The sequence below is a fragment of the Arachis duranensis genome, chromosome 10, assembly GCF_000817695.3.
Source record: "Arachis duranensis cultivar V14167 chromosome 10, aradu.V14167.gnm2.J7QH, whole genome shotgun sequence".
Lineage (NCBI taxonomy): Eukaryota > Viridiplantae > Streptophyta > Magnoliopsida > Fabales > Fabaceae > Arachis > Arachis duranensis.
In genome coordinates, this window is record NC_029781.3 from 2,133,783 (window position 1) to 2,155,819 (window position 22,037).

The 22,037-nt window shown below is 33.6% G+C and overlaps 4 protein-coding genes across 4 annotated transcripts; 1 reads left to right on the forward strand and 3 right to left on the reverse strand.

The window, feature by feature from the left end:
* The first annotated feature begins 2,537 nt into the window (after positions 1–2,537).
* On the forward strand, positions 2,538–4,404 carry LOC107468222 (adenylate-forming reductase 03009). The gene is made up of 3 exons (XM_052254863.1): positions 2,538–3,493; positions 3,578–4,082; positions 4,134–4,404. Exons 1-3 carry the CDS (start codon positions 2,724–2,726, stop codon positions 4,350–4,352), a joined length of 1,494 nt encoding a protein of 497 aa, XP_052110823.1. The 5' UTR covers positions 2,538–2,723; the 3' UTR covers positions 4,353–4,404.
* Positions 4,405–6,921: 2,517 nt separating this feature from the next.
* On the reverse strand, positions 6,922–9,407 carry LOC107468244 (GDSL esterase/lipase At5g45910). Its single transcript, XM_016087498.3, has 5 exons — positions 8,650–9,407; positions 8,095–8,316; positions 7,864–8,012; positions 7,505–7,778; positions 6,922–7,204 (listed from the first exon to the last, which is right to left on the reverse strand). Exons 1-5 carry the CDS (start codon positions 8,945–8,947, stop codon positions 6,975–6,977), a joined length of 1,173 nt encoding a protein of 390 aa, XP_015942984.2. The 5' UTR covers positions 8,948–9,407; the 3' UTR covers positions 6,922–6,974.
* Positions 9,408–9,528: 121 nt separating this feature from the next.
* LOC107468292 (GDSL esterase/lipase At2g27360) lies at positions 9,529–11,628 on the reverse strand. Its single transcript, XM_016087554.3, has 5 exons — positions 11,282–11,628; positions 10,971–11,204; positions 10,551–10,699; positions 10,106–10,379; positions 9,529–9,954 (listed from the first exon to the last, which is right to left on the reverse strand). Exons 1-5 carry the CDS (start codon positions 11,547–11,549, stop codon positions 9,707–9,709), a joined length of 1,173 nt encoding a protein of 390 aa, XP_015943040.1. The 5' UTR covers positions 11,550–11,628; the 3' UTR covers positions 9,529–9,706.
* A 609-nt stretch (positions 11,629–12,237) lies between these two features.
* On the reverse strand, positions 12,238–14,280 carry LOC107468291 (GDSL esterase/lipase At1g28600). Its single transcript, XM_016087553.3, has 5 exons — positions 13,948–14,280; positions 13,626–13,859; positions 13,206–13,354; positions 12,835–13,108; positions 12,238–12,760 (listed from the first exon to the last, which is right to left on the reverse strand). The coding sequence occupies exons 1-5, from the start codon at positions 14,234–14,236 to the stop codon at positions 12,495–12,497; spliced, it is 1,212 nt and encodes a 403-aa protein (XP_015943039.1). The 5' UTR covers positions 14,237–14,280; the 3' UTR covers positions 12,238–12,494.
* Between the last annotated feature and the right edge of the window lie 7,757 nt (positions 14,281–22,037).

A 22,037-nucleotide genomic window follows, 5' to 3' on the forward strand; every position in this document is an offset into this window, starting at 1 on the left:
TGTTAGCCTGTTCAAGAATTAGATTACACATATAAGTCTCGAAAGCATCTTTTAGAATTAGCCAGATTTTTCGGTCTAATTCATTGAATTGACAAATCTCCTCTAAAAATAATAAGGAAGAGTTCATATCAATTTTGAATGTGAAAATTTTAAATTTTAACTTCATAAATATAAAATTTTCGTTGATTAATTATTAACTGATTTTTGTTCCAATGCATATAAAATTAAAATCCATTTATTATATCGAAGCTCCTTTTTTTTATGTTAAAATACAAAATACGCTGATAAAAACTTGCCATGCAGAAAAGATTATTGCGGATAGAAACGTTGGAAGATAGAAGGTCAAAAAAGTTGATGACCGATGGGGCTTTAATTTATGATTTCAACTTTCAATACTTATCGTTGTTTTAAATATATAAGAAATGCTAGAATTGCGAAGTAATATGTTCAATAAAAAAATAAGAAATTAATAATACTAACTTAAATATATAAAATATTAATTACTTAATAATTTTAAAGGTGTTTAAATATTCATTGTCTTAAAAAAAATACTGTATCAATCGTGTTTAATTCTTTTTAAATAAGCGAACTCAACATAATAAAATGGAGTGACGAAATCTTAAATAAATCTCAAATACTAACATCTAACCAAATATAACCTCAAAATTATTTTTAGTGTTATTTTTGACATTACTACCAACAATAAAATAGATTTATACTATTTCACTCTCTATAACTGGTCAAAATTTTGTGAAACAACTCTTTAACTCTGGCTTCTTTATTATCAAAGATCTGTTCATTCCTCTCTAGCCAAACATTCTAAATAACTACAGAAAAGTATATGAGTCACTTGTTACGCTCCTCTTTTCTGTTAACGACACTTGTCCAATTCTCAAAATATTTTTTCAGTGAATATGGAATAGCCCACAACCTCTCAAAGTCATATAGCCATTCATACAACACCTACCTGATAAACTCACAATAAAAATATAAGTGGTGAATATATTTAACATCTTTTTTACATAATACATACATGTTATTACCGTAGCTAATAATTCCTAGTCTATACGATCCTTTCTTTGGTATTACTTTTCCTATCAAAACAAACCAGATAAATAACTCCACTCGTAGTGGAACCAAACCTTTCTATAATATTCTGGTGAAATTATAGCTGGTGATGTCTTCTGGAAGTGTTTCTGACTGCAACACCTATACAAAAAGAGTTAGTTGAAAAAATGTCTTCCTTATCAAACTTCCATACAACTCTATCTTGCGTATTACATACAAATGGCCCACTAATTCTAACTCTCATTAGAATAAATATCGTCTTTATTAGAAAGTTCTAAATTCACTCTAATCCAGCAATAAGCTTATCCTCACATTACGATCTTTGAACTGCAACTGACAGATATCTTTCTATGAACTCTCTCTACTAGGCAATGTCTGAGATGATAACATTATATTATGGTTCAAGTTATGATAAGAGCATACAACTTTTTTCTATAATAGACACTCCTCTTTTGAGAAACGCCACCACTACTTGAAAAGGAATGCTGTGTTTTTAACCACGGTATCACCCACCTCCAATCCATCTAACTTTTTAGGAACCTGAATCATTGCCTATTTAATCAGTACCAAATCATTTTTATTTTTTTTTTCACTGCTTTTGACATTTTATACAAATTCAAATAATACACCAACGGATTATTCAGTACAGATTTAATAAAAATTAACTTATTCACTTTATTAAACACTTTTGCTTTTTATAAATTAAGTTTCTCCTTCACTTTATCAATTATCAATGTCTAAGCGTAAACCCACCTTAAGTTTGTTCCTAAAAAAAATTTAAAATATCAGACTGAAAGATTAGTTATCTTACATCCTAATAAGTTACATATATTGTAGATCCAACCAACCGTGTTTAATTTGTAACATTGAAAGCTCTTAAGCAAAATGAGTGTTTAGAGTTGAAAATTCTTACCATATTAGTGTTTCTATTGGCATATCCAAACTAAAAATATTATTTTATTAATATAATGAATTAATTATAAAATTATTTATTGGTTAATTAAATGTTAATTAATATTAATTGACATATTAACTTACCAATTAAAATATTTTATTAGTTATTTTTGGTGTCTAAATATTTTATTACTTGAGATGTATACATAGTTCTTTATTTTATTTTCTTAGAGAAATGCATGTATAAGAATATACATACAAAAAATAATAGGTAAACAATGATCATCTTGAACAATATGAACAATTAACTACCAATCAAATAAAAATATACTACACTTTAATTTAATACTATTAATTAAATTTAAGATAAATTTACTCTTTTAATCTTATTAATTCATATTATTTACATATTATTCAAAAATATTGTTAATTACCTATACTTTTTCTATACATATAGATGTGTGCACTGAAATAATGGAAACAATGAAACAATCCTCGTTTACACTGAAAAACAAACTTGTGAACAAGTTGCTATTAACTTTGGAGATGACACATTCAAATTAAAGTAGTGATTAATGAAATGGGAGTTTTCAAAGTCAGGTACATGAAGACCAGTGCATATAAATAGAAACTTACTAACTATGCATGAAAACACAAACTAAAAACCTCTCTTATCTGATTCCCAAAATTTCCAAATTGCAGTTGGCTCTCTCTTGAATTAATCAGAGAGCAAAACTATTTTCTCAATCTGAAAAGCAGCAATGCAAACCCCAGTGAAGTTCTCAAGCTGCAGAGGCGTGACATTTGAGATCAATAATCCTCATGAAAACCCTTTTACCGTAACAGAACGTTCCATCAGCAAAAGGTTGTGGCCATTTGCCTCCAACTCTAAGGTCTTCCCTTCATTTTCAGTTCAAAGATCCACCAGCAGGGCCAGTAGCCATTTCTGTGACCTCGACCTCGACGACGAAGACGAAGAAAATGACGAAGCTCTCCAAGAAGAAGACAACAACAATGATGTGGAGAAGCAGCAGGAGCAGGAAAAGCCATTTGCCAAGCCAGCTGTTCCTCCTGCTCCTGCTGCTCCAAAGAAGAGTGACATGAGACTCTCGGTTATACTTCTAGACCAAGGGTTGTTCACTGTGTACAAGCGTCTCTTCACGGTTTCGCTGATCTTGAACATCACTGCCCTGGTTGTTGCTGCCACGGGCCATTTTCCCTATGCAAGGAACAACGCTGCTCTATTCTCCATTGCCAACATACTTGCTTTGATTCTCTGCAGAAGCGAGCTTTTCTTGAGACTTGTCTTTTACCTTGCCGTCAAGATCCTAGGGAGATCATGGGTTCCTCTCTTCATCAAAACCGCCACCACTTCTCTTCTGCAAAGCGTAGGAGGCATACACAGTGGCTGCGGCATCTCCTCCATCGCGTGGCTTCTGTATGCTTTGATCCTCACACTTAAGCAAAGAGACAACACTTCACCGGAGATCATTGCTGTCTCCAGCGCCATTCTCGGCTTCCTCTGTATCTCTTCACTGGCTGCATTCCCTCTCGTTCGCCATCTCCATCACAACATCTTCGAGAGATTGCACCGTTTCTCGGGATGGTTCGCACTTGCCCTTGTGTGGGCTTTCATAATACTCAGAATCTCCTACGATCCAACAACAAAATCGTACAGAAATGAAATTGGAAACGCTTTGGTCCATAGCCAAGAGTTCTGGATGACGGTGGCCATCACAGTGCTCATAGTGGCTCCTTGGTTGACAGTGAGGCGTGTCCCGGTTAGAGTTACAAGCGCTTCCGGCCACGCTTCCATCATCAAATTCGAAGGAGGAATAAAAGCAGGGATACTTGGAAGGATTAGCCCTCATCCTCTATCTGAGTGGCACGCGTTTGGGATAATCTCGGATGACAAGAAAGAGCACATGATGCTGGCCGGTGCAGTCGGAGACTTCACGAAATCTTTGGTGGCAAAGCCTCCAACGCACCTGTGGGTTCGGCAAGTGCACTTTGCAGGACTCCCTTATCTTACGAACATGTATGATAGGGTGTTGTTGGTAGCCACCGGGTCTGGAATATGTGTGTTCCTTTCGTTCCTCTTGCAGCCATGTAAGGCAGAGGTGTGCGTGCTCTGGGTCACAAAGGGTGTTGAACAGAACTTTGGAAAGGAGATTAAGGAAATGATGAGTGGCCACTCGAAAGAGAAGGTTATAGTTCATGACACTGCTGTGCTTGGTAGGCCAAACGTGTCTGAGATGAGTGTCAATGCTGCCAACAACTTTGGTGCTCAAGTCGTCATTGTCACAAGCAATCCTCAAGGAAGCAGAGATGTTGTCAATGCATGCAAAGCTAATGGAATTGCAGCCTTTGGTCCCATTTGGGATTCCTAGTTCTTCCATCTCTAATATATTGCTTCTTAATTTTGTTTAATATATTGTTTATGTGTCTGCTTGTACTGTTTATTATCCTGTAAAAACTCAAGTACAGGTGACTTCACGTGAAGTTGATATCTGAAAATCGTTAGATGAAAATTTAGTCAAATCAGTCAAATCATCTAATAGCTCTTAAATATCAACTTCACGTGAAATCGACTGCAATTGAGTTTTCACCTTATTATCTTCGCAAGTAGCTAGGCTTCTAATATGTTAACTGTATGTAAATCACACAAAAAACTGTGTGCTAGGATGTTGGTGTGTCCATGTGTTTGGGCACATTCTTTTACAAGTATTGCACTCAATTAATATGCCATACATGCATCTTTTGTTTTCAATTGTATCTTAACATATAATAATGAAAAAATTTCTCTAATATATTTGAACATATATACTAAAAACAATTTTATTTTGACGTATCTAAATTTTTTGTATTTTGTTTCAATTGTATTTTTGACGTTTTAAAAAATTTAATGATATTAAAAACATAAAAAACAAAATTAAAACAAATTGAACCTTAAAAATATTCTTAAAAATTTTAAAAATGCTTAAGACAAAAAAAGTATAATTTATTCTATTATTTTTCTTAATTCTTTAATTTGTAATGTCTAAATAAAATGTGTTTTTACTACTTGATATTTTACGAAAAAAAAGTATAAAAATAAGTATTTTTATTAAAATTTGACTAACACTTAACTAGTAAAAAAAATAAACAATTTTATATTATTAGATATAATTTTATATTATTAAAAATATTAATAATAATTAATTAATAACTAATTAACTATAAATTACAAAATTTACTCATCTCTTAATAATTCTCTTTTACAAATTATCTTTTGATTTTTGGACTTTTATAGTACTTGATAGTCACTTCACTATCTATCTTTGATTAATTTGGTGATAATTTATGCACTTTGAAATGTTCTACATTCTAGACATAAAAGATAAGAAGAATGTTTTCTCCGTTTTGACTATCTATGGGGTTATTACCGTTTTTCCTCGTAGACTGTAACCACTAACCACTCCGGCACTCCCTTTTCAATTTGGCGCAAAGGAAAGTCATATGCCTTATAAATTAAATATGGAATAATGTCAATTTTACTGTGTCTCTATGAGTTGTTGAATTGATCTTTTTGTAGTAAATTTGATTTTTTTTAAATGATTTATTTTTATATTTTTTAAATTACATATTAATTTCAGTAAACAAACATCATCTTTTAGCTATTATAGCATTCTCCATATATATTTTGTCAATTACTCAAATTAGCACGGCATGTATTTTCTCCCCCTTCTTAATCAGCCCAAATCAACTAAAATTATCTTATTTTTATATTTATTAATTACTTCTAAAATAATTACATAATATTAAAAATTATATAGATATAATTATAAATATTAAATTACATAAAATAACTTTTGATTATTAACTCTTTGGCATTACTCCTTTGAATAATGATGGATAGAACATATCCTTTGAATAATGATGATAGAACATAATTTTCGCTACCTACTTAATTTCCGTCAACTTACTACTTTGTACTTACATGCACGGTGAAAAGGTAACATCTCATTTCAATATGGGGACCCATTCAATATTTAGGAGAATTTTTCCGAATTCATATTCAAAGATATTATTATAACAAAAATATTTAAACGACAACAAAAAATTGGTTAAAATAGTACAAACATTCTATAATTATTGCTGAATAAATAAATAATTTTAAATATAATAAATATATAATTATAAACCTTATATATATAAAATTATAACTATTAAATTAAATAAAATAATTTTGAGTTATTACCTCTCAAGTATTACTTTAATAATGCCAGGAGTTAATTTTTTTAATCAATATTTTTTTCAAAAATTATTTTAATTATCTTAAATTTTAAATCATAAATCATAAATTCTTAATCCTAAATTCTAAATCTTTTAAAAGATGGTGAGTGGTTATTCGAAGAAAAAGTAATATAATTTACAATGTACTTAGATATCTTTTAAAAATTGTCCATCATTTAATCTTTAAAAAAATTTAAAAAATAAGTAAATTTTCATAAAAAATAAATAACTTCTTATAAAAGTAAATATTTAAATTAATTAAATAATATTATTTAAATAAAAAGACTGATTAAAAGCTGAAAATTTAAAAGATAAGTAGCATTTTTCTATGGCTCATGATACTTGTGTTCTTGGTAGGTCAAATGTGTCTGAGCTAAGTTGAATGTGAGTGCTGCGAGAAAAGGTCATTGTGACAAGAAAAATCCTGAAGGAGGCAGAGATGTTTCAATGCATACAAAGCTCAACGACTATTCAGATGAAAATGTCTTTTATACAAAGATAGACGTATTTAATAGTCACGTTTTTCTTTTTGGATGCTCAAATAAATTCAATCCTAATTAAGCGCAGTAGGCAGTACAGTGAATGCGGATTATGGTGAAACAATACACATAATAGAGTCAACAGTGCAATAATAAAAAGACAGAGCTACTTTGATAGGCATAACTAACGAAACTAAATGCTGAATGAAGTAGTTAACAAGGGAAGGTGTTATTTGAATGTCATTGTTACATTTATGTCTATGGTATGATAAAGGGAGAGGACTTGAGAGGGGGCCTTGAGAAAGGACCGTTAACTAGACCCCTAGCTATGTGCCTGTAAGATGCTTCTGTCAAGTGAATTCCATCCCAGTTAGGATACTTGGATGGATCTGGACATGCGTTTGAGCCAACGTGACCACACCTTGCTGAATTGTTGAAATTGAACGGTCCACCTCCTCCACAGCATGCTCTTAATGTCCTTCGGAACCCTGCACCAACATGATTCATTATTGTACGTACATTAACTAATTATCTTTAAGGAATAAATTACCATTTGTACTCATAAAAAATACAGACGCTGACAAATGTACCTACATAAGAATAAAACTTCTGTGTGCTAAGAATACTCTAACGGAACCAACGTCTGGGTACTCTTGGCACAGGAGAGACCATCTTCCATGGTGACAATTGTTATTTTATTCTTATATGGGTACATTTATCAGCGTCTATATCTTTCATGGGTACAAATGATAATTTATTCTATCTTCAAGTGTATTGCAATAACTAACCATAGTGCCCTGGTGCACGGTAGAAACGTTGCGCTGCACCGTAATAGTCAGCATAGATGATCCTTGCTTGAGTGTATTTGTGCCTTAGATTCCTTAAAGCAAGTTGGAGCTGTTCGTTATGGTACATTGCAAAACCGTTGAAGGCATTCAAGCATCCATTTTCATCGTAGTCCCCTTTGTTTGGGCTTCTAAACAAGGTCAGGTACACAGCTGAGCACCCAACTGGAAAATTTCCCGGCACCACTAACTCCACTGCTCCTTCTTCTATCAATGCCTACCAAAATAGAAATTCATTTCATGTAATTTATATTCTATATTTCTATCATAATGTGCTCTATTTGATGTAACAAGTAACATACCCTTGTGGCGTTTGTTATTGCTTCAACAACTACAGGAACGTTATCTAGTAGTTGGCTAACATTTCCACCAAAAACTGCCGCATAGTTATAATCATTACCACCTATCTCCCCCACCATGAATAGAGAATTCTTGAAGTAGTTATCACAATCTGCGACATATAATAAAAAGCAGAGAATGATGGATAGTGTCAAGTTCTATCACAAGAGTTTCGTTTTGGTGGTTAGTGTAACCTTGTTTAGTGGTGCAAAGAGAGGGTTTAAGCTTCCTGAACCAGCCAAGCTGAACGTTCAATGAATCACGAGTCCACAAAGCTTTTCCAATTCCCCTTTGGATGAAGAAATCTGCATCTAGCGCAGTGGCTCCAGCAACAGCAAAATTCACTCCTTGCTTAATGTTTTGTCCATTGCTTAGGTTCAGATACGGTGGCAAAAGTGGCAAACCATATGCCTCAGCTATACATTCATAAAGTGATTCATTATCACTAATAATGAGTTTATATTATATTATGGTGGAAACTCAGGTGTAGTCGACTTCACGAAGTTGATAATTGAGAGTCGTTAGATGAAATTTTAGTCCAATCAGTCAAATCTAACCGCTCTCAGTTATCAACTTCACGTAAAGTCGACTGCACCTGAATTTCCACCTTATATTGTATGTATAAGCCTACAATTTTCTTTTTCTTTTACACTTTTTGTTGAAAGGCAGCAAAGGGGTAAAAAGAGTAGGCACATGAATAGTTATATCTCTGACAAATAGATTTTTGTATACACTACACTTTCACGTACCTATGAAATCAATTATCAGTCGGCCATCGGAGCAGCGGCCAGTGGCCTTTCTAAAGAAGGTTACCCCATAAGGAAGCTTTCCGATGACGGGGAATTGAATGGCACCAGAGGCAAGGAAATTGCCAGTGTCACTCAATGAGTCACCAAAGTTGAAAACAGACTTATATGGAATAGGACTTGGAACTGAAACAACCTTATCATGGAAACAACATGAGAAATATCCTATGATTAAGAGGATATAGAACTTCATCATGTTGTTAGCGTAAAGGTATGAATGAAGAAGCCAAAAAATGTACATGATTAGATTTTTAATAATGAGGCATTTATAAGCCAACAGACTCAACTAGCCTATATTTGCAGTTGAGCTTTAAATGTTGCCACGGATACCATCTTTTCATCAGAAAGTTCCTTGTACTCGTTTAATTATGTAATTCATTTAAAAACGGAGAGTCATGAGTTGTAAGATGTAGGTAATTAGCTGGAGTTTTTATTGTCATTGAAAGAGGACCATCATTATTAGATTCAAATGAAACTCACATATAAATGAATGAAAACTGATACTTGTATGGACTATCAGTGCTTAGCTTCTTGCCTCTTGTAGGTTATAGCTTAGCAACGCTGCTTTAGTTAAGAGAAATAACATTTTAAAAATTCGTTTTCAATTTTATCAAGTTTGAAAAGCTTTTTACTTTCTCCAACAATATAGCCAGAGGAAAAATGGCCAATCAATTTAATCTGCTTACATCTTTCTTTTGTTTTCTTTTCTGGCTGCTAACCACATCTTTATTATTCTTACCGGCCGTGGGGTTCAAGTTATTAGCATTACTGACCTTTCCACTTAAAAGTTGTATTTAATCACAATTGAAAGCTGAGACTGTGTGAACTGAGATACTGTATGCTCTATATTATTTTAGATTCATCAAACCAGCAAATCACAATTTTGAGGCCATCACAGCTCTTGGATCATCAGAGCTTTCTGTTTCTTTTTTAACCTTTAACAATATCAAAAATACAATGCTTGTACTTTATTTTATTCTTTGTTTCATTGCATAGTTATTCAAATCTCCAGCGGTCTCTCAATTGTAGAACAAGTGAGACTAAACTTAGGAAAGGTGTATGGTCCATATACTAACCCCTTGGCCATCCATCTATATGCAGCCTCAGTAAAATGATAACCATCCCAGTAAATATATTCTGAAGGATCATCACAAGCTATGACCCCTGCATCGCCACATAACGCTGTATCGTTGAAATTGTATGGTCCTCCACCTCCACAGCAAACCTTGATATAATCTGTACCAAACCCTGCAATTAACATTAAACGTAAACTCAACTTTGAAGTTTAATTTCAAAGAACCTACTGATTCAAGTGGATTCCTGCTATGACTGAAACAGTTCTGTTTATTTGCATCCCAGAAGCTTTAATATGATATAAAAGTTAAGAGAATATAATTACCAAATTGTTTTGGAGATCGGTACATGAGCAATGCATCATGGAAATAATCTGCATAGATGATATTGACATGGGGATACAACACTTGAAGCCGACGAAGCTCGATTTGAAGCAGCTGATTGTGGTAACCAAAGAAGTTGTTTAACCATTTCAAACAGCCAGATTGGTCATACTCATCTTTTTCCTTGAGTGCTAACCTTGTTAAATAGGCTGGATTGCATCCAAGTGGTAAACTTCCAGGGACCATAAGCGTTCTAGCACCTAGATCAATCAATTCCTGCATAAATTATAGAGCCTCTTTTGAAACACAAATTCATTATCCGAAAAAGAGAGATACTGTATTATTTTCAAGATACATAGGGCCAAGAAATGAAGGCTTCTCTCTCTCTCTGTAATTAGAAAAAAGTAGGTTGGTATATTGAAAACATATCTAAGTCTAAGCACTTACTATGATGACTGAAGTAACAACAGATACTACTTGGGTTACGTAAGATCTAAGCACTTCAAAATCTGTTGTTTCAGACAAGGGATAACCGTAATCATTTCCTCCAATCTCTCCCACAATAAATAAGGAGCTGCGAAGAAATTCCTCACAACCTGCAAGATAGAAGGAGAATAAATCCCTAGTCAAATTCTATAATTGTTTTACCACTTACCATTCCTCATTATACATTGACATCATATTGTTAATTACTTATCATATAAAAAGCATGTCAATAAATATAAATATACTTAAAATCTTGATTTGGTTAGATCACAACTACAATGCTATCTTCTACAGATTGAGAAACTAATTAGTAATTTCATTACATGGAGAATTGTATTCAATTACCATAATTGCAGATATATATGTTGGTAATAAGCTTACTTGAAGGAGAAGTGCAGAGATAAGTTAGAACATCCTTGAACCAATCAAGCTGAACCATGAGAGAATAATTGGCGGCTGCGTCAACCACAAACCCCTTCTCTTGGAAGAAAGTGCGGTCCAACGCGGTGGCTCCACCAACCGCAAAGTTCAGCCCGTGCTGAATGCTGTGACGTGGCACGGCGCCATTCTTGAAACCAAGATACGGTTTCAAATAAGGGATTCCCATATAATCAGCTTCAGTTTAAGAGTGAAGTTAAAACGTTAGAATTTTCGGTGCTCAATCGAAAAAAGAAAAAAGAAAAGAAGTGTACCAATGAAATCGGGGATGAGGCGGCCATCAGAACAGCGACCGTTGGGGTGATGGAAGTAAGAATTGCCGTAAGGAGGGAGGAGGCAGTTGGGGGTCTGTGGCGGGGAGATGAAGCACAAGTTGCCGGTATCAGTTAGGGAATCTCCGAAGCTGAACATTGAAGTGTAACAACCATCGTCGCTCTCTCCCCTCCCCGGAGCAACAAGAGCAACGTGATGTAGTATCAATAGAAAGCAGCAGTGTTGCAGTTTCCGAACTGGAAACGCCATGGTCAAGTTACTTCACTTCACTTCATGCTCGTCTTCGTCCACTCTTCAAAACGTGGCATTATACTATACACAGATCGTTTCCAAGAATTTAAAACGTGGCCAAACTTTTAGAAAACAAAAACAAAATATTCTTTTTTATTAAAGTTAAGATTTTGAAAATCTGAACTAGCCACTAACAATAATATTTTTAGTAAATCATTTTTATCAGCCACTTTATTTATTATTTTTTTCATTTCCATCCATCCAACCTAAATTTGCTAGAGTAGATTTGATTTTGATTATTTTTATATTATGTGACCATCAATAAATAAAATAATTGGTGACTAATTCAGCGGTCTATATATAATGAATAATATTATATGTACACTAAAATCAACGACTAAAATAGGTTAGTCACCAGTATAAAATTAATTTTAATGACTGAATTTGGCGTACGAATAGCATTTTTAATATATAATAAACATGGCTTGCCTTAGTTTATGCTTAACCCTTTTAGAGTTTAAACAATGAAGGGCAACACTTAAAATAAAAGAGTTTGTTAATATTGACTAAGAGAAAGTTTAGAAGGCTAGCAGAATTTGTGGTTTTAACCATCAATTAGTCATCAATAATGTTTTTAATAGTGTCAATTGTATCTAATGATATAGAATCATTTAATTTTCTTTTAATGATTAAGTGGTAGCCAGAATTTAACAAAAATGCTGGTTCTAGCACAATGTTATTTATCATTACTGACCAAAAAACCAATGATGATCAGGGTTCAACATAATTAGACCCCTAACACCATACATAATAATACAGCAAATCAAAGCTATGATAATGTTCGGCTATTACAAGACCAGTTCAATCTAACAGAAATCTTATGAATCATGCAGAACTAATACACTTTTGAAGGTACATTTTTCATGACAGCACTATGGTACATTACTCGATGAAGCCTTTTTCTTATATCATTAAATGGTTATTGAAATCTGCAGAGGTTTCAGGTGTGATACAAGAGAAACTAAATTTGGGAAAGGTATATGGTCCATGGAATAAGGCCTTGGCCATCCATCTATATGCAGCCTCAGTAAAATGATAACCATCCCAGTAAATATATTCTGAAGGATCATCACAGGCTATCGCCCCTGCCTCGCCGCATACCGCGGTTTCATTGAAATTGTATGGTCCTCCACCTCCACAACAAACCTTGATAAAATCTCTACAAAACCCTGCAAAAACATTCGGCAAAATCCCGTTTGTTCTGTTTATTAATAGGACAGAAAGTTAAAGAGTATGGTATTACCAAATTGCTGTGGAGAACGGTAAAACCGTAATGCAGCATTGAAATAATCTGCATAGATTATATTCACATGGGGATACAGAACTCGGAGGCGATCTAGTTCAATTTGAAGCAATTCATTGTGCTGTCCGTAGAACTTGTTTAGCCATTTGAGACAACCAGCTTTATCATACTCCTCTTTGTTGGGACTCGCAAGTAATGTTAAATAGGCTGGATTGCAACCAAGTGGTATACTACCAGGAACCATAAGCGTTACAGCCCCTAAATTAATCAGTTCCTGAATAAAATTATGAATTTCAAAATCTTCTGTTCATTAATAAGTCCTACAGAATTTGAACAATTTTGGAATAATGACTACTACTCAACCAACTAACCCTGATCACTGAAGTGATGACTGATACTACTTGGTGTATGTAAGGTGTAAGCATTTGAAGTTCTGTGGTTTCTTCCAAGAGATAACCATAATCATTTACTCCTATCTCTCCCACAATAAATAAGGAGCTGCTAAGAACTTGTTTGCAGCCTGCAATAATACAATTATTTGTCAATGTTGCAAGTGTGAGGAGTCCATGAAGTTAGTCTCACCTCAAATAAAGCAAGGAAAAGTGAGGAGTTTATAAGATGGGAGACTCATTAACTTAACACCTTAAGGTTTTGAGTTGGATGTGGTGTCTTCTCATCTTATGTTATCTCACTTGATTCCTTTCCAAAATTTCTCCGGTGGTCGAGAGCTCCCCAACAATCCTAACCTACTCTAAACATAAATTCCTTGAAGGAGAAGGTAAAAGGCTTACTTGAAGGAGAAGTGCAGAGAGAAGGCAGAAGCTCCTTGAACCAATCTAACTGAACCATGAGAGAATAGCTGGTGGTTGCATCAACCACAAAGCCCTTGTCTTCAAAGAAAGTGCGGTTCAAAGCCGTGGCTCCAGCGATGGCAAAATTGAGTCCGTGTTGAATGCTGCCACGTGGCACGGCGCCATTCTTGAAGGCCAGATAAGGTCTTAGATGAGGAATGCCCATGTAGTCAGCTTCGTCAAACAGAAAACATGCATATATGACTATGAGCGGAGAGAAATGAAATGGTAACATTAGAAAAGATGGCGTCATCAAGTGTACCAATGAAATCGGTGATGATGCGGCCATCAGAGCAGCGTCCACTGGGATGATGGAAGTAAGTTTCACCGTACGGAGGGATAAGGCAGTTGGGAGTGAGTTCCGCCGAAATGAAGTAGGAGTTTCCTGTATCAGTGATGGAATCTCCGAAGCTGAAGATGGAACTGTAGCGGCCTTGTTTGACATCGCCACCGTCGGCACCAACGTGTATATGTAACTGTAACAGTAGAAACAACAAGCAGCCCCACCGTTGCTGAGGAGATTGATGGTGTTGATTCATTATGATATTCATGATGATGGTGGGTACAGGGTACGAAATCGATATCACTGTCACTTTTAATATCCAACTACTTAGCTTCTTTCACACCTCTTTCTTAACAAGTAAATGGTCAAATTTCTCTTTAAAAAATTACTTATTTTTTAAATTAATTTTTTAAAATATTTTTTAATTAAATTTATTTTAAAAAAGGACTTGAAGTATTAGAATTCGTCAAATTTAAGATTTATTTGATCTAATTTCATAAGTTTACTGTCCATTAGAATTATAAGTTGTATTGTAGTGTTAACTAATATATCACATCAATAAATTTTGATATCCTTAGTAATAAAAGTGATGAAAAGACTTAAGTTGATTAACTTAAACTTTGAAGAATGAATTTGATTAAAAATATTTTTTAAAGATTATTTAAAAAATGAGTAATCTTTCAAAAACTAATTTAGTTATTTACTCTAACAGTACAATCACAACTTATTTACTGCCATATCATATTTTTTATTTCCATAATAATAAATGTTTTGAGAATTTTTACTCGTTTTAAAACTTGAAATTTGAGTAGCTGAGCTTAAAGACGGTTCTTTAGCATTTAACAACATAATTATCACTATTTTTTAAAAAAAGCTGTTACACATATAAGTTTTTTTGGCGTACAAATTTATACAAGTTAGCTAAAATCTAACAAAAATAACTCTCAATTTAAAGAGCGTGTAAACACGCACTTCTTCAACCTTGAATAACGCGAAATTAGAAACGGTTCTTCTTCAACGTTTGTATTCTATGTTCTTCCTCCTCTTCCTTCCCATTCTTCTTCTTCTCATTCTTCTTTGCATTCTTTCTCATTTTTCTTCGCAATCATTCTTTTTTTTTTGCGTTTTCATCCTCATTGTGGTTCTTTTTATTATTATTATTGTTGCTGCATTTTTTTCTCCTCCTCTTTCTATTAATTTTGCAATATTATGTATTTTTTCTTTGTTTGATTTTTTTTTCAAAAAAAAATTATAAGAAAACAAAATAAGAAGATGAGAAAGAGGAAGTAGTACAAGATAAAGAGGAGAAAGAAGAAGAGTTTTAAATTATGCAGAACTTATCAAAATAAAAATACATTCAAATATCTTTTTAGTTACACTCAAATTTGCTGCAAATACAGAAAAATATTTTCTCTAATGTTGCATTTTTTTCTTCATCTTTTTTTCTTATTTCTTTCTTTCTTTTAGTTAAATTAATGTAAGTTCATCCTCTTCCAATTAATTTTGCAATATTATGTGTTTCTTCTTTTTCTTTGTTTGATTTTTTGTTTTTATTCTTGTTAAGAGGGTAAAACAAGAAAAAATTTGAGAAGATAAAACAAAAAAATGAATAAGAAAAAAAAGAAAAAAGAAGATAATGATGATGATAAAAAAAAGAAACAGTAGAAGATGAGTAGGAGGAAGAGGAAAAAGAAGAGTTTTAAATTATGCAGAACTTATCAGAATAAAAATACACTCAAATATCTTCATGTTATACCCAAATTTGCTGTAAATACAGAAAAATATTTCTTCCAATACTGCATTTTTTTCTTCTTCTTTTTTTCCTTATTTCTTTCTTTCTTTTAGTTAAATGAATGTAAGTTCATCTTCTTCCAAGTAATTTTACAGCATTATGTGTTTCTTTTTCTTTGTTTGTTTTTTTTTTGTTTTTATTCTTGTTAAGAAAGTAAAACAAGAAGAAATTTGAGAAGATAAAACAAAAAGAAAAAGATGAATAAAAAAAAGAAGATTGTGATGATGATAAAAAGAAGAAGCAGTAGAAGATAAGGAAGAGGAAGGGGAAGAGTTTTGAATTATGCAGAGCTTATCAGGATAAAAATGCATCCAAATATCTTCGTGTTACACCCAATTATCTCCATGTTACACCCAAATTTGCTGTAAATATAGAAAAATATTTCCTCTAATGCTACATTTTTTTTCTTTTGAATTGAACCACACTTCAACCACTTGATTGGATTCAAAACAATAAAAAAGAGGAGAAGAAATTTCAATGAAAAAAGAAGAAAGAAGAGGAGGAGGAAGAGGTGGTGTTGATGACGACGATAACGACGAAGAAGAACCTGCAAGAAGAAGAACATGCAGTAATAATAAGAAGAAGAAAAACGTGTAATAACGATAATGAAATGCGTGAATATAAATGACTTATAAAGACTTGTATGAAAAAAACGCTTGAATGTAGAGAATAATTTTTTTTTTTAAAATATTTAGGAATCTAACTACAACTTAAGTTAACTCAAATCAATTTTTTGTATTTATAATTTTAAAATTTGAAAAATTAAAATAGTGAGAAGTTGGTTTTTCTTTTTTACAACATACCTATAGTTTATTTCAACCCAATCTCCTCGTAAATTAAGAATTCATTATCCTCTTTAACTTGTTCAATTATTATTAAAAGAATTAATTTCTGTTATTATGATTGATACTAATCATTACTGCTCTAATCTTAGGTTAATTAAACTAAATTTGTAAATCATGATAAAATTTATTTTGTAAATTATAATTTCTAACCAATTTTTTGTAAAACATATAATTTATTCTATGCGACTTGGTAATTTTTGATTGATTAATTTTTTATTTAATTATTAATTACACTGTTAATTTAGATTGCTTAAATTTGACAAAAATTAATATTTACCTATGGTTTGTTACTTTACATTTGAATTCTTGTGTAATTTTTAAAAAAATATTATCCCAATTTAAAATTTTTAAAAACTTTTTTTAATGTTATTTTTGGGAAAAAAATAGAATAATAGAGAAGGAGCTATATTATTTATATTTTTGAATAGTAATACACAGGAGTGTTCAAATCTGAATCGATAAAAAAAATCGTAAAACTGCACCGATTCAAATAAAAAATTAAAACAAATTGCTCAATTTTAGATGTTTTTGAATTTTGGATCAGTTTTATTATGGTTCGGTTTAGTTTGCGGTTTCACTTTACACAATCAAACCAAATTGCATATTGTGTAGATAATAATAATAACAATAATAATAATAATAATAATAATAATAATAATACCCTTAACATTTAGCAGTGCCGCACACATTTCAGTCCCCACAAACACAAATCCTAACCTAAAAAAGAAACTCTTCTCTCATATTCGTATCTCACTACTCTCATTCACTCACTTTCACCATCACACGCCTTCCGTCGCCTCTTCTTCTCAGTGATGTTGTTGCCGCCTCCTCTTTTCGACAACGCCGTTCGTCACCTCATCTTTTTGATGATGTCGCTACCGCTTCCTTTTCTCATTTTTTTACTTGTTTTTATTTAATTTTATGCTGTTACGAGGGAATTTATTCTTGTTTTTGTTAAATTTTGTGTTATTCTCATTATTTTTAATAATCTGATCTTGTTGACTAAAATTTGTTAAACTTTATGTTAAATTAAGCATCCTGTTCTTATCGATTGAATTCAGTTTTTCTTTTAATCTACATATATGAATTAATTTTACTACTTGATAATATGTTTAAGTTACTGATATATATTTATTATATTTGGAGTAATAATCCAAATAGGTCTCCAAAGATTTGGCGGTCCGACAGATTTGTCCCCCAGAAAAATTAACTAGGTCCCAAGTCCCTAAGATTACTAGATATATGTCATATAGGTTCCCAAACCAGGTTGAACAGGTTAACATGATACCCTGTCTCCTACGTGGAGGTTGTAGGTGTGACGTGTCAGGTAAAGCAACACGTGTCATGCTCAGGATAGATTAGTCCCTGAACACGTGGTTGAAACGACGTCGTTTTAGGATAACGCCAAACGACGCCGTTTTGAGGGGACATATTCATCCCCACCTTTGTTCCCTAGTTCTCGAAACTTCGACTTTCTAAAATCAAATAGGTCCCAAAAATTTTGTTATAAGTCAAAAAGGTCCCTGAATTTATAGTATATATATCAAATTGGTCCCCTCGAATTAAGTAACTAGAACCATAATTGGAATCAAATCATGATGAAATTATCCAAAATATGTCAAAATATACAGTCTCAAGCACATGAAATGGCAAATCTCAAGTATAATTACAGTCAAACAATTAGAAATGGGATCATACTAATACATTGCCTTGTGGTCATGGTAACCCAAATCCAAGAAAAATTTCTATAGGTCAAAGAAACAAATCAAGTCAATGTCCATTGGGAGAAATTTTTTTACTTCTCCATTAATGTACACAAGTACCCCTTTGTTGTCTCTAACAAAACTTTCACTTCGGTGAAATACAGGTACCATGTCTTTACTCATCTAAATACCAAAAAATAAAACTCTGTCACAAGTCAACCAAGCAACCAACACAATACAACAACATTGTAATAGAATAAAAAATTCAAATACCTAAATTATTTTTGTTATTATCAAATATCTATCCGTAATCACTTCACATCTCTCACTTAAACTACAACTACAACAAACTGTCTTTGATCTACTCTAAACATACATCACGTGCACGTTCGTCATATTTCACTCTTTACTGCCAATTTAATACAGCAAAAACTAACTTAACTTATCTCGAGCATTGGCGATATGCACGACATACCACCACCAAGCAGTCCTTGTTCACACTGTCAATGCACCATTACGAACTTGGATAAACATTAATGAAAGTGAAGATTATGAAGGGTTAGGTCGTAAAATCTAGGTGAGGGTTTGGGATACTCGTAATTTTACAAAGAGAAAGGGAGATGATACGTTTTTTTATACAAGGTACCTACTGACCAATTCTAATCGTGTGACTGTAATTATACTTGAGATCTGTCATTTTATGCGATTGAGCCTACATATTTTGACATACTTTAGATAATTTCATCATGATTTGATTCTAATTATGGTTCTAGTTGCTTAATTCGAGGGGACCAATTTGATATATATACTATAAATTCAGGGACCTTTTTTACTTATAACAAAATTTTTTGGGACCTATTTGACTTTAGAAAGTCGAAATTTCGAGAACCAGGGAACAAAGGTGAGGATGAATCTGTCCCCTCAAAACGGCGTCGTTTGGCGTTGTCCCAAAATGACGTCATTTTAGCCACGTGTTCAGGGACTAATCTTTCCTAAGCGTGACATGTGTTGCTTTACCTGACACGTCACACCTACAACATCCACGTAGGAGAAATATATCGTGTTAACCGGTTTAACCTGGCTTGGGGACTTATATGGCATATATCTAGTAATCTTAGTGACCTAGGACCTAGTTAATTTTTTTGGAGGACAAATCTGTCGAACCGCCAAATCTTTGAGGACCTATTTAGGATATTAATCTTATATTTTATTGTAAAATTTGAGCCAATTTCTCAGCTAATATATAGATGAAGAAGACTCTCGTGATTAATCTAATTAGTGATAGGTGCTTCACCTCTCAATTTGAAAATTTTTATATTATATTTTTATTAAGACTTGTTATGTTATTTAATTTTAAATTGTTGAGATTTGTTTTTATGCTAAAGAATTATTCAAGATTTATTAAATTTGTTGGATTGTTGGACAAGTTTTTTGTCATAAGTGACGGGCCCAAGGCCTAAAGGAAAGGAAACCTATTGCACTACAATTCTGCTGAACTTCATCCTGCTTGCATCAACAAGATGATGATGGAACAAACATGGAGGTTGTTGTTCCCAAAATTTAATTCCCGGTTCATGTTCCTGTCCGAGTTTAGCAAGAGTATCAGCACAGAAATTCGTCTCTCTGTACATGTGTCTAACTTCAACATCTTCTATCTTCACCAAAAGCTCCTTGATAGAGCGAATGAGGGAAGAGTTACCATGGATCTTCGGTGACATCTTCTGGATCAGCGTTATAACGCACTTTGAGTCTGATTCCACCACCAGCTTCTTAATCTCCAGCTCAGATGCTAGTTTAACCTCAACATACATGCCTCAAATCTCAGCCATGGTAATGGTACAAACTCCAATGTTCATCGAGAAGCCAACATTAGTGCGACCCGTCCAATCCCAAATGAGACCTCCACAAGCGCCTTTACTGCCAGGTTGGTTAACCGACCCATCCACATTCAATTTGGTCCAATTCCAATTTGGCGCCTCCCAACCAAAAAGCTCCTCTCTGGTAGGGCTTAGTAAGCTATTTCTCTTTTCCATAATTTTCATTGCGCCATTGTAATTCTATGTCAATCTTTTTATCATTTGGAGAAGTTGATTGTTTGGTAGAGTCTCGTTCCTGAAGCTGAGCTCATTCCTGCACTTCCAGGTTATGTTGCAAGCTGTGACAAAAGTTATGGGCCACGGGGTCCCATAGTTCTTTCGAGAGACTAAGGAAAGGTTAGTACTGAGCCAATCTTGGAAAGATTGATCGAAAAAAATGTCCTGTGCATCTCTGTTTACTATGCTAATCCATGCCGTACGGATGTTGGGGCAATCACATAGGACATGGAGCAAAGTCTCCTCCTCTCCGCAGCATCTTGGACAGTCGCCATCTTCCGTGAGATTTCTGAGCTTTGTCTTACTGTTGGTTAACAGAGCTTCATGTGTGAGGAGCCAACTGAAGGTTTTTAAACGCTGAGGTAATTTAATTTTTCAAAGTAATTTGTGTAAGTTGCTGTTATTTTCTTTTTTGTGAAATATACTTCATAAGCTGATTTAATTGAAAAATTGCCATCTGCTGATGGTAGCCATCCCACTGTATCTACACCAATATCTGGGTTGGGGGATTTTAAAATTTTTATATGTTCTAGGATGTCCTCAAATAGTACATGGCTAAGTTTTGCCCAATTCCAACTGCCCTGAGTATTAACATAGTCACTCACATTTTCTCCAAGCTTTGCCTCGTCAAGGCTACACATGGCTAGATCTCTAAGCTTCTGAACTCCTAGGATTCAGTGATCGTCCCAAAAGGATATGCTCTTCCCATCGTCTATCCTCCAAATAAGATTTTTTTTTGGAATTTCTCCCATAACTTAGTTATTCCAATCCAGGCATTTGAGTTGCTAGCCTTCTTATTGACTTTTGGAATTGTGTTATCTCCTCCCCCATATTTTGCTCTCATCACCTGAATCCATAGGGCATCCCTTTTATGGATTAACCCCTAGGCTAACTTCATAAGAAATAATTGATTTGTCTCTTGCGCCCTTCGTATTCCTATACCACCCTCCTCTTTCATTTTGAAAATTTTCTCCCAATTTAGGAGGTGAACTTTTCTTTCTTCATCGTTACTTCTCCAAAAGAAATCCCTACAGATTTTGTCAATTTTTGCACAAACTGCCATAGAAATTTTCATAGTTTGCATGCAATAGCTAGGTATAGTTGATAGCACCGATTGGATAGGGGTGCATCTCCCTGCAAAGGATAGAAATTTCTTATTCCAATTAGAAAGCTTGGCTTGCATACGGTCAAAGATGAACTGAAAATGTTGTTGTTTGCACTTCTCATGTATTAAGGGTACTCCTAAATACTTTTCCAAATTTGCCATGAGGGTCACCCCAAGCGCCTAGCTTAAATGTTGTCTGACATTGTGATTGACATTTTTTGAGAAGAAAACACAAGACTTGTTGAAATTGATTCTTTGTCCTGAGCTTTCACAAAATGTATGTAAGGTATTTTTGATCATTTGCACTTGTTCACTAGTAGCTTTAGCAAAAAGAATTAGATCATCTGCAAAACAAAGATGAGATATTTTAGGCCTATTTCTAGAAATAGTTATTGGTTCCCATTTCTTATCAGCAACAAGTTTATTAATAAGGTGAGATAAACGCTCGATACAAAGGACGAAGAGATAAGGCGAGAGGGGATCTCCCTGTCTTATTCCTCTTGTAGGAGAAAAGGCCTCAGACGGTGAACC